This window comes from Phycodurus eques, chromosome 11 (assembly GCF_024500275.1).
Source record: "Phycodurus eques isolate BA_2022a chromosome 11, UOR_Pequ_1.1, whole genome shotgun sequence".
Taxonomy (NCBI): domain Eukaryota; kingdom Metazoa; phylum Chordata; class Actinopteri; order Syngnathiformes; family Syngnathidae; genus Phycodurus; species Phycodurus eques.
The window spans coordinates 27394874-27408100 of NC_084535.1; the positions used below are offsets into that span (position 1 = coordinate 27394874).

Below are 13227 nucleotides of genomic sequence, written 5' to 3' on the forward strand. Positions count from 1 at the left end.
TTGATTGACGTAGCAGCCGTTATGAGTATATGAACACATTTGAAAAACGCCTTTCATCTTACTGTAGTACAAACACCAATGAAAGGAGAAAAGCCTCACCCAACTCTCTGAATACACAATTTCAAGCTAAACCCAAGCCGGTCCATGGTGCAAAAAAAAGTTTGAAAGTCCGCTGATCTCGAGCACAATAGGTACATCCCGTTTTAACTGACAGACCTCCAAACATGCATTGTGTCATTAGCACAGTATTTTAAAAAAAATTACATTACTGTTATTGGGTTTATTCATACATAATAATAAAATAACATGCTATCCTTCAAAGTGTAGCTGGAGTGGCCTGCATGTCCCAACCAGTCGACCACACACTGCATCCGCTACATAAGTCCTTTTAAAGTGTTCTCTATCTTTTTTACGGATTTCTATGACATTCACAAGTATGAGTAAAAGTACACATTTTCACCAAGAGAAGAAACAAAAACTCAGGAGGCCAAGATAATTGTAAGTACAAACACAGAACAATGTCCAAACAACAATCCCAAAAGGACCCTGACAAGAATAGCACCATATAACCGAGCAACAGATGGTAGTAATGTAGGAGGTGTTGCTGCTTTCATCAACAAACTGGTCTTGTCACATGATCCAGGTCAACAGCGCCAAGAAGGTAGCACATTGGTCGAGATACTTGGTGATATCTTACTATTGCTTGGATAAGAAAAACGACCTCCAAACACTTGTGGTCTGGTTAATGACCTGAGGACTCAAAATTGCTCGTAGGTGTGAATGTGAGCACGAATGGTTGTTTGTTTCTATGTGCCCTGTCATTGGCTGGCGACCAGTTCAGCGTGTACCCCGCCTCTCGCCCGAAGTTAGCTCGGATAGGCTCCAGCACTCCCGCGACCCTAGTGAGGAGAGGTGGTACAGAACACGGATGGATGGAAGGATAGAAAACAGAGAGCCTGACTTTCAGAGAACATGTTAACATCACGTCTTCCACAGACCCCCATCAGAAAGTAATGGTGATGTGATGCGTTAGAAAACTCTTCAACCTGATGAGACATTGCAAATAAATAGTACATTGATGTGGAATTTCAATCAAATGTAGTTTACCAGCTCCACTCGTCCAAATCCTCCCATGCCCAATGTCGCTATCACCTCCAACTGCTGGAAAGGCTGATTATGTGGTAGTAGGACAATCCTTTCCTTTAACCTTCTCAGCTCTTGGGCTTCTGCAGAATCAATCTGTGGTGAATGTGGCCTGAAACGGGAACACGACAGGTTATATTTAAATATTTTCCTGTATATATTGCTTTATTTGGATCCTGGGGAAGAATTTGAATGTGTTACTCAGCCCATGAGCAGTAATATTTATTCATTTGCCTCTCAGTTAATTTGCTTTTGCGAGTTTATATGTCCTCTTGCACTCACAGGGCATTCCTCCTCTCATCACTCCTGGAAAGTTCTTCTACATATTCCTTCAGGTAAGCTTGAAGTTCCTCGTAGGTTCCCACCATCTGGTTAAAGTTGCTGGAGAGAAAATGTAACTTTTCACTAACGACTCCACACGATGTGTTCAAAGATCAATCCATGTCGAGCACCTGTAACATTTCAAACCGTTCAATTTAATCAAATACTGCCCTTTGTATTCTATGCATCATGATAATAGTGTGGGATGGCTGTCTTACCAGCACTGTGCCCCTGTGCGCAAAGCAAGGTTTAGGGGAGAAGAACTTTACTGGACTTCCAAGGAAATACTCACACAAATATTTAGGATGATCAAACTCTATTGTAATTTGTTGTCTTGGCAATATTGTCTTATTAAAGGCAACACAAAATTAATACCAAAGTATAGCTTTATGACTGTGGACGTATTTGTCAACCACATTCACCAATTATTATTCCTCCTATCCTCTCTGCTGATATTCAGCCCACTTCAGTAATTGAACAAAGAAAAGAACAGTTACGCTCCTTGATCTTGGCATATCTCATTTTATTTTCTGTAAGAAATGTAGTTACAGTACATGTAGCAATATTTTATTTTTGATTTGGTTTTTTTTTTTTACTTCAGATGGCGAACATCACGTTCCTGTTGGTGAAATTTTACGGTGTGATTAAAAAAAAAAGAAAGAAATGTTGAAGTGAAAGCTATTACTCACTCCCGGTCCACCACTAGACAATGCGTGTCATCCTCATTGCAGATGATGTTGGCTGAGCGAAGATCTTCACTGGAAACATTAATCAACATATTAGCAAAACAAATGCAATTTCGAGTCATCAAATAACCAAACCTACATTTTGTGGGAGAAAGCCAGAGTGCACGAAGAGTACATGCAATCTCAACACAGAACCTTCTTGCTGTGAGGCAGATAAATGGCTCAGGAAGCGAAACATATGAACAGATAAGTAATAAATATGGTCACAGACCTGATGAGAGCTTTCTCTCCAAAGTAGTCTCCAACTCCAAGGGTCTTGATTTGCTGAGGCTCAGCAAAACCTTCCGTGCTTTGTGTCACAATCACCTACAGATCGCCAATAGTACATTTTCCAAATCAGTGTTTGCCGGAGGGTACATCAACTAACGTTCAACAATAGATGTGTGAGGATAAAGTCTATTGACACAATGAGTAAGCTACAAACAGAGAGTACAAATGGAGTAAGTTGCTGACAGAAGCATTAAATGTCAATGTTTTTAAATCCAGGTTTTAAAAAAAAAAACATTTCTCATGGTTATGATTATTTGAGAGAATTTCCATTTTTAAATGATCTGTTTTGCACTGTACCTTTCTTATCTTTATTTATATATTTCCTCTTAGTTTTTTAATGTTTCAAGATGTCTTTTATTTTCTTTGACTTTATTTTTAAATGCTTTTATTCATGTAAAGCACATTGAGTTACCTTCCGTGGGAAATGCGCTAAATAAATAAATTTGCCTTGCTTTGCAGTACGACAGTAAACTGCCAACCTATATAGGCTTTTGAGGCCCCACATGCAGTGTATTGTACTGTATCACTTTTTTTCAACCAAAAAAAAAGATAGTCACAGACAAGGGGAGAAAAAAAAATGTCGCTTCATTATGGAATGGCGATTCAAAATTAATTTCACTGCAAAACCAGTGCCCAAGCGATCGACCTCTCATGAAAACTAGTTACCGAACCCCGCACAGTGCGCGGTAGTTCACTCGGGTACGGCTGCATCGCTGGGCGTGCGGGAGGCATAAAGGTAATCTTATTTTAACTTGCACAGCCTTGTGGCAGCATTAAGGAAGTATGTACACACATGCACAAGGAAAATGCAGACCAATCATGTGTATTGCAACACATCCATCCATCCATCCATTTTCAACACCGCTTATCCTGGTTAGGGTCGCGGGGCGCTGGAGCCTATCACAGTTGACTTCGGGCGAAAGGCGGACGACAGCCTGAACTGGTCGCCAGTCAGTCGCAGGGCACATATAGACACGGACAACCATTCGCACCCACATTCACACCGTCACTGAGTGGGAACTGAACCCACGCTGCCTGCACCAAAGTCAGGCGAGTGTACCACTACACCATCAGTGACTCTGCAACACATCCCATTTGATAAAACTCCATGCATCCATCTGTTTTCTTCCGCTCATCCGAGGTCAGGTCGCCGTGGCAGCAGCTTAAGCGGGGTAGCCCAGACTTCCCTCTCACCAGCCACTTTGTCCAGCTCTCCCGGAGTGATCCCGAGGCATTCTCAGACTAGTCGAAAGGCGTAGTAGTCTCACCAGCATGTCCTGGGTCTTAGCGGGGCCTCCTCCCGGTGGGGACGTGGCAGGAACACCTCTCCGGGGATGCGTCCAGGGGGCATGCTAACCAGATGCCGGGGGCAACTCATCTGGCTTCTTTCGATGCGGAGGAGCAATGGCTCGACTGAGCCCCTCCAGGACGAGCCTCTCCCACTATCTCTTCGGGAGAACCTAGACACCCTGTTGAGGAAACTCATTTCGGACGTTTGTATCCGCGATCTTGTTCTTTCTCTGGAGTGCAGACCAAACTCTGACACTGGTTGTACAGGGACCAACCATCCCGTATTAAGGGTCTGGTACCCCATACTCCCGGAGCACTCTCCATAGGACTCCACAGGGGACACGGTTGAACGCCTTCTCCAAGTCCACTAAGCACATGTGGACTGGTTGGGTGAACTCCCATGCACCCTCGAGGACCCGGCTAGGTGTGAAGGGCTGGTCCACCGATCTACAGCCAGGACAAAAACTACCCTGCTCCTGCATGATCTGAGATTTGACTTCCCGACGGACCCCCCCTCTTCAGAACCTCTGAATAGACCTTACCAGGGAGGCTGAGGAGTGTGATCCCCTGTAGTTGGAACACATCCGCCAGTCTGACAATTCACAGGCACTGAGATTCACAGGCACTGACAATTCACAGGCACGAGATATTGCAGAGGTGTGTCAGCCAGGGCGCATCCCATCAAACCCTGGGGCCATGCCACCGAGGAGCTTTTTAGTCACCTCGGTGACCTCAATCCCAGACATAGGAGAGCCCATCTCAGAGTCCCCAGACTCTGCTTCCTCAAAGGAATGTGTGTCGGTGGTATTGAGGTGGTTTTCAAAGTATTCAGCCCACTGACTCATAACATCTCGAGCTGAGGTCAGCAGCACCCCATCCTCACCATACACAGTACTGACAGTGCACTGCTTCCCCCTTCTGAAAGACCGAATGGCGGACCGGAATTTCCTCGTAGCAGGAAGTCGTTCTCCATGGCCTCACCAAACTCCTCCCATGCCCGAGTTTTTGCCTCGGTGACCACCAAAGCTGCGTTCCACTTGGCCAGCTGGTATCCATTGGCTTCCTCCGGAGTCCTACAGGCCAAAATGGCCTGATAGGAGACCTTCTTCAATGATAAAACTCATCCAATCAATTGATTGTTCAGAAAAGCTTTGCCAGTGGCTCAAGTGGGTGGGTGTGAGTGTTGAGGACAAAAATAAGTCCAAGGAACAAGTTCAACGGGAACAGAAAATGCTTTACATCAAGAATCAGAAAACACAAAAGGTGGTGATTAGTTCTTTTGTTTTTTTTTGTACTGTTCGGCTGCTAAGCAGAATGGAAAATATGTATCCCTTTCATGCCGAAACAGTTTTATTGTGTCACAGCGGAGGAATCAGCAAACACAAAAAGTGGTGATTAGTTCTTAACATTAATCCAGTTTATATCGGAAATGTTTTTACAAATGTAATTAATCAGCAAAGAATGCAGCAACTACAGCAACTACTGCTGTTTACTGTTTATGGTTTACTTTAAAATTTGCAGGCACTTTAGAATGCTTTGTTCAACAACACTTGATACTGTGAAACGTAAATTCAGAAATATTTATGAACTCTTCCCGTTCATTGTTAAAATAAATATTGTTGTTTAAGTACAATAAAAGATACATTTTGCTTTTTTTTATTTTAGACGTTGATTGGTGATGAAAAAAATATCTAGGAATAAATTATAATTAACATACAGTACATTATGATCTTCCAGAACTCGGCGTGATGACATTTTCCAAAGTTGGATCACATTAGCTTTTCTGTTTTGAGGATCCCTAATTTAGATCCCGATTTTCAGTTGTGTAATTGATGTAATGCTGTTCCCCTTTTGACTACACTCCCTCACAAGAAAAAACATAAAATATTGCTATTTGTTTCTTAGGGTATGTGTGCTTGGCAAGTGGGTGTGTATCTTACTTCTCCCTTTGCTATGATAAAAAAGGTGTTTCCATCTTCACCTTCACGAATGATGTACTCTCCCTTTTGAAAATAGTCCTGCAAAGAGGAAACACACATTTGTCCCACAGTGTATACACTATAGATTGGTTTACATAGCAAAGTTCTGTATAAAAATTCATTAAATTAAATTATTGGAAAGACTCACAACTTCAAGACAATCAACAATCTTGGCAAGTTTCTCTTCTGGCAGTTCTTGAAGCAGAGATACACTTTGAAAAGCAAAGCAAACCAAATGTATTTATATAGCGCATTTCCGACACAAGGTAACTCAATGTGCTCTACATGATTAAAAGACAAAAAAGACAGCTTAAAACCATTACAATATATATATATATATATATATATATATATATATATATATACATATATCTCGCCGGCCCTGCGATATATGTATACACACAGAAAAATAATGATAAGCAACGTACAGTGCAAGAAAGGTGATTTAAAAGTGGAAAGTCTCTGGAATACTCAATCATAAGCATGATATAAAAAGGTTTTTAACCTGGCAACTTATTCCATTCGTTTTGTCATGAACAGAGCAAATGACAGGACCCAAAATGCACTTCTCCAATTCAATGGACAGATTAAAAAAAGAGAGGTTGAATAAACGGGCAGAGGTCGGTACACAGGCAGGCAATCCGCAAAGGCAACAGTATCCAAAAAACGTGAGGTAAAAAGGCAAGGTGAATAATCCAATAATAAACCATAACACACACTCATAACACCCCCCCCCAGCCCCAAACCTAGACAGCACGCATGAACATTCCTCAGGCCTGTAGCCTTCCCAGTCCACCAGATATTGCAACCCCCTCCGACGAGACGACAACAGCCGCCTCACCGTGAAGACGAGGCCCTCGTCCACGGAACGGGGGCAGGGGAGCTGGAAGGCGGGACCAGAGGGGACTCCCTGGGGGGCTTGATCAGGCAGGATGTGAAATGCAGGGTGGACCCGCTTCATGGTGACTGAGTTGATGACCTTTGTGATGGGGAAGGGCCCAACGAACCTGGGAGCAAGCTTCCGGGACTCCACCCGGAGAGGAATATGCTTGGTGGAGAGCCAAACTTGCTGAACCACTTTGTAGTTTGTGGCCGGTGTCCTCTTACGGTCAGCTGCAGTCTTGTAGGATCGTCCTTGGCGTAGCAGCATTTGGTTCACCCTTTCACTTTGTCTGTTGGTTTCAGGATGAAACCCAGATGACAGACTGACGGTAGCACCTATTAAGCTGCAAAAATCCTTCCAAAATCGTGAAACGAATTGGGGGCCCCGATCTGATACCAGCTTATGTGCCATCTTAGAGAATCTGTCAACAACTGTGAGAAAGGTGGTATTTCCTTTAGAGGCCGGTAATCCTGTCACAAAGTCTACGGAAATGTCTGACCAAGGACATTGTGGTATTGTCAGGGGTCTCAACTCCCCTGAAGGACGTTGATGAGAGGGCTTGTTAGCAGCACATACCTGGCAGGCATTGACATAATTGATAACATCTCTTCTAACATTAGGCCACCAAAAGCGCTGTTCGACCACAGATTGCGTTTTGGCAATGCCTGGGTGACATACAGTCCTGTTAGTGTGAGCCCAGTGGATAACTCTTCCCCTTAAGGTCAGGACCACATAAGGCCTGTTTTCAGGGCAATCTTTAGGGCTGAGAGTTTTATTTAGAGCCTCTTTTACCACAGTTTCAATGTCCCAAACAAAAGCAGAAATAAAACATGACTTGGGCAAAATGGTTTTAGGGTTGGACAAAGAATTCTCTTCGCAGAAAAATATGCGATAAAGCATCTGGTTTACCACTTTTATAACCAGGTTGGTAGGATGACGTGAAATTAAATCTCATGAAGAATAGAGCCCATCCAGCCTGCCTAACATTTAATCTTTTAGCAGACTTAAGATACTCAAGGTTCTTGTGATCTGTCCATACTAAAAACGGGATCTGAGCCCCTTCTAGCTAGTGCCTCCACTCTACCAAAGCCACCTATACAACCGTCCTGGCTTTGGACTTGGAAAAAACTTCTTTAATGTCATGGTAACAGGTGGGCACTTGAAACAAGGCAGGATCCCCAGATGGGGTCTGTGGAATTTCATTTGATACATATCCCTGAACATTACATGGAGGCTTGAAACAATTCTGGGTGCAATTGCTGCCCAATGACAACATGCCCATAGGACCAGTCAATGTGGGGGTTATGTAATTTCAACCAAGGGTTCCCTAAAATAAGGTCATAATTCATAGTGTCAAAAACATGAAAACTAATGTGTTTCGAGTGAGAATCAGGAAATGTTAATGTGACCGTTTGGGTGCGGTGAGTGATCTTGCCCATTAAACTGCTATCTGCAGCATAAGCGTTGCGGTGGCGTCTTACTTGAAAGGTTCTAAGGTGCATACATCTAACGAGGAGAGAGTTGAATACATTTGCATCAGAAACAGAGTCAATAAATACAGATGTATGAATCTCTTGATCTTGAGAGCATAGTGTCACTTTAGGAAGAACATGGGTTCCTTAATGAGATTTAGACTCACCACTCCCGTGCCCTTGTTACCGGCACCGGCAACCTTGACATGACAGTTTGTCACGGAATGACCCAAATGCCCCTAGTAGAAGCACCGCCCTTCCCTCAGCCGGCATTGATGTTCTTCAGGGGAGAGACGGAACCTGCCCAGTTGCAAGGTTTATCCGTGGTGACGGATTGAGACTGGCAACAGGGGATCTGCCTTGGTTTGGCTGGTCACCGAAGCTTGTCCTCCAAGTGCGTGGTGACGCATCCTTACGCCAATCTCTGTCTAGCTCGCGATCCGAAAGCCTTTTGTCGATCTTTAGGGGGAGACCAATGAGAGTGTCCAAGTCAGTCGCAGGTCTAGTGGGACCAAATGATGTTTGACGGCATGGGATAGTCCTTGAAAGAATGCATCGAGTAGTGCCCTGTTATTCCACTGACTCTCAGATGCTAGAATGCGAAAGTCAATTGCGTAATCTGACACCCTGCGCTTGCCTTATTGTAAGGTGACAAGGGAGCAAGCTGCCTCACGATCTGGTGTGGAATAGTGAAAAACTTGCTCCATAGTCTTGACAAAAAAAGCCCAAGAATGACACGCGGCCGAATTGCGGCTCCATTCAGCAGTAGACCATGCCTCAGCACGACCACTCAGGTGGGAAATGACAAAAGCGATCTTTGCCCGCTCGGTGAGGAAGGCAGCTGCCTGCAGCTCAAAGTGGAGTTTGTGATAAACGGCTTAATATTCCCGGAATCTCCAGAGAATCTCTCCGGTCGAGAGAGCTGCGGGAAGAAGGTGGCAGGTGGCGGTATGGTGACTGATTCACATAGAAATGGTGGTACAGTGGTGGCATTGGGTGCTGTGCCAGCTGGTTCCTTCTTTTGAACCATATTCAGTAGAACGTCAAACTGTGAGGCCACCTGTCACATCATAGTGTCCTGATGCTCTGGCAGTTCCTTTAGATGAAGTTGGAGGGCAGCAAGCTGCTCATCCTGGTTCGAGATGCGTTGACCCTGCGCTTGAAGGGCTTTACGCACTGGGTCTGAGCCTGCTGGGTCCATGTTTGGCCAGTTTGTTCTGTCAGGAACGGAACAAAATTAACGACTCTAATTCAAAGGACAGTTTAAAAAAGAAAGGTTTAATAAACGGGCAGAGGGCGGTACACAGGCAGGCAATCTGCAAAGGCAACAGTATTGCCATATACTCCCCTGCAGTTCCATTATAGTAGCCTGGAGGGCTCTTTGTGTCCTCTCTCTCTCCCCCCAACCCTCTCTGTTTTCAGCACCTGTCTCCAATCAGCCTCATCACCACTGTCATTTAAGCCTGCCTGTTCTAGGAAATCCTCGCCAAAGTATTGCAGCCTCTCATAGCGGTACCACGGCCCACCGTACTCAAGTAAGACACTTAACTCCTCGTTCCATCGTTAACGCTTGTGTCTCCTTGTTCTCAGTGCTCCCCTGTGTTCCTGACCCACGTCATTCCTGCCACCAAGCCAGCCGTCTGTTCTGTCCATGCCGTCGCCTGCCAACACATCCAAAACCACCTCCATAACCTTTCCTCATGTTCATCCTGTTCATCATTTTACATCTGCCTCCGCCTGCTCTTGGGTCCAGCTACTCCCTACACGTGACAAGTATCCAAAAAATGTGAGGCAAAAGGGCAAGGTCAATAATCAGAACAGGGTCAATGGTGTGGAAGCAAGGACTGCTGGAACGTGACAACAAGGCACAACGAACTGGCGACCAGCAAGAATGAGACAGGAGGTTAAATGCATGGGGTAATTAGGGTCAACGAAGATGCTCTCAGGAGCAGGTGTGTACGAGACAGGCATTTTTGCTTTGGACTCTGTGCTCCAGAGTCTGAGTCTGTAGCTCTCGAGGCCTTTATGTTATGTTTATGTGGGTTTATGTTCCCAGGCTTGCCCAAATAAATATTTACAGTATTTGCGGTGGGTCGCCACAAGTGAATTTTGGCCGCCACTGAAGGCCCTTTTCCATAACAAGTTCCAGAACGGCCTGGCCCTGCTCTGCCCCGGCCTCGCTTGGCCTGGCCTGGCCTCAGTTGCTTTTCCATTACAACAGGCATCAATCAAAAGTGGGAGGGATTGGGGCGGGATCAAGAAGAGGGTGACACACTCGTTTCGTGTCGTGCCTTCCATCTCTCGATGTATTTAATATTCTGCCAATATGGACAAAAATGCCAATACCTCCTTAGTCGACCCCAGAACAAAAGCTACTTTAAGACTGCCACACACTGATCGAACCCGACTGGACCGGACCATCGCGTAGAATTCCTGACGCACCCCCTCACACTGAACAATTTCACAAGTGGACGCCCTAAACAGCGAGCCTATATGGGTGTTTGATGCTGTGTATTCAGTATGTCGTACTTTATCATATTTCTTAAAGGATAAAAAGATAGATTAATAGTTAAGGAAGAAGTAGGTTTGTAAAAAGACATGGTGTTGGTGAGAATAAAGGTAAGAGTGTAGATATTTGAAAGGAGGCTCGCTGTTCCATACATTTCAACGTACCCAGCGTGTACGTACGTTTGCATACATTCTGGTCACAGGTTTTGCTTTTTTATCCGTCAGAATCTGAATCATAATCAGTTTTATTGGCCAAGTATGTTAAAAGACACAAAAGGAATTTGTCTCCTGTAGATGGACCTAATCTTGTATGACAAAAACCAGCCACTATGACAAAATATACCTTAGGGACAAAACAAAACAAACAAACAAAAAGCAAAAACAAAAGAACCTCAAACAAAACAACAACAACAAAACGTGGTGAGTCATTGAGCAAGTAAAGTGTACCACTACTGTGGTGATGCTGAACGTTGTGCAAATGATGCAGATTCCTCAAGCAATTTAGAGCAATTTAAAGTGACTAATAGGGCAATGATCTGGTACAGTGACAACTGTGCAAATGATGCAGAGAGTTCTCAAACACATAAGTGGGCAGTAGCAGAGGTGGGTAGTAATGCGCTACATTTACTCCATTACATTTACTCAAGTAACATTTTGGATAAATTGTACGTGTGAGAGTCGTTTGAATGAACCATACTTTTTACTTGAGTATTTATGTGAAGAACAATGGATACTTTTACTCCGTTCCAATGATCGACATGCCACTCGCTATTTTAATTTATCCATTATTGCTTGCGCAAAATATTTTTAGACTTCATCGTGCGCCGTTGTGCCAATTCAACGTGATCAGGAGTGTCAATTGACTCCAATTTACCAATCAGATGGCACAAGGCCACACACAAACCCTTGGGCCAATCAAAGTGACTCCTTTTGAGGGAGTGGGGGGAGGGCAGCCGTGCTACTGTTTACTTTAAAGACAACAGTTTTGTTATACGGTGTAGTCTGAAATTGTGACTGCCCAAACTTGGATATTTAAACCCACTGGGAGAGCCCCATTGAGAAAACACCTTGCGATAAGTGGCAAATGTTTATCTCTCTCTCTCTCTCTCTCTCTCTCTCTCTCTCTCTTGCATGCGCACACACACACACACTCACGTGCACACACACACACGCACGCACACACACACACACACACACATATACTCAATCAATAAGTGGTCAGCAAGCAGCTTCTTGAAGTCATTTAAGTGAATAAAGCAAATAATGTTTCTGTAGAGCTCAATGCATGTGTTGTTGTTTTGGGCAAGTTAAAATTTAAATAGTGGCAGGTGTGTGGATTTTGTAAATATTTGGAGGACTACTTCTTAATTTTACTTGAGTCATATTATTATAAAGTAGCACTACTCTGACTTGAGTACAATATTTGGCAACTCTACCCACCTCTGGGCAGCAGTAATCAACAACAGTATGCAAATAGTGCAGCAAATGTAAAAGTGTCCCGACAGAGATCTCCAAAAGTGGCAGCTCTTACAAGTCAACTGTTTAAGAAGTTAATGGCAAGAGGGAAGAAGCTGTTGGAATTTCTAGTTTGCATTGTTCGGTAGCACTTACCCGAGGGAAGGAGCTGGAATAGGTGGTGACCAGGATGTTGATAGTCCAAGGGGAGTGCCGTTGTTTTAGTCCTGGCACCGTCCTAAAGAGTTGGTAGGTGGGTACCGCAATTGTTTTTAGCAGCCTTGACTGTCCGCTGCAGTCTGATTTTGTCCTTCTTTGTAGCAGCACCAAACCAGTCTGTGATGGATGAACACAACCGATTCCATTCCTGAACGGCAACTGTGGCTGGCTGTGCTTCCTCAGAAGCTGCAGGAAGTAGATCCTCTCCTGGGCCTTTTTTAGGATGGGGTTGATATTGGTCACCCACTTCAGGTCCTGAGCGACTGTAATTTCCCAGGAAACTCGGTGGTCTTGACGGTTGACACGGGGCAGTTGGACAGCGTGAGTGGCAGCTGGGGAGAAGGATGCCTCCTGAAGTTCATGATCATTCTACGATCGTCAGCGTGTTCAGCTCTAGGTTGTGTTGGCCGCACCAAAGCTCTACCCGCTCCACTTCCTGTCGATACGCAGACTCCTCACCGTCTTTGATGAGGCCGATGACTGTGGTGTCGTCTGCAAACTTCAGGAGTTGGACAGTTGGGTGCGTTGAGGTTAAGTCGTTCATGCAGAGAGAGAAGAACACCTGAGAGAGGACATATCCTTGGGGAGGGGGGTTCCTGTGCTGATGGTGAGTGTGGATAAGGTGGTGTCCCCCAGCCTCACCTGCTGTGTCCTGCCAGTCGGGAAGCTATAAATCCACTGGCAGATAGCAGGCAAGATGCTGAGCTGGATAAGCTTTGAGGAGAGGAGTTTGAGGATGATGGTGTTGAACACAGCTGACGTTCACGAACAGGATCCACGCATAGTCAAAGTGTTTCAAGATGAAGTGCAGTCCCATGTTGACTGCATCATCCAGGAACTGCAGGTTTCTTGGCCGAGTTGGTAAAGTTTGGCAGTGAACCACGACGTATTGTTATTGAACGTGCAAAATGTCTTAGTTGGTACACACATCTTCACAGAAG

General features: G+C 44.7%; 1 protein-coding gene across 6 annotated transcripts in view; it reads right to left on the bottom strand.

Annotated features, from left to right (window-relative positions):
* Nucleotides 1–13227, bottom strand: part of LOC133409600 (cGMP-dependent protein kinase 2) — a 62235-nt gene that overhangs the window by 20345 nt on the left and 28663 nt on the right. For 5 of the 6 annotated variants that reach the window (XM_061689840.1, XM_061689842.1, XM_061689839.1 and 2 more), the window contains 6 exons: nucleotides 5898–5961; nucleotides 5711–5788; nucleotides 2422–2516; nucleotides 2154–2222; nucleotides 1426–1524; nucleotides 1108–1255 (listed from right to left, as the gene is read on the bottom strand). In XM_061689840.1, coding sequence (XP_061545824.1) covers nucleotides 1108–1255; nucleotides 1426–1524; nucleotides 2154–2222; nucleotides 2422–2516; nucleotides 5711–5788; nucleotides 5898–5961 — 553 coding nt within the window. The remainder of the gene's footprint in view (nucleotides 1–1107; nucleotides 1256–1425; nucleotides 1525–2153; nucleotides 2223–2421; nucleotides 2517–5710; nucleotides 5789–5897; nucleotides 5962–13227) is intronic. The other variant, XM_061689844.1, reaches the window with a different exon arrangement.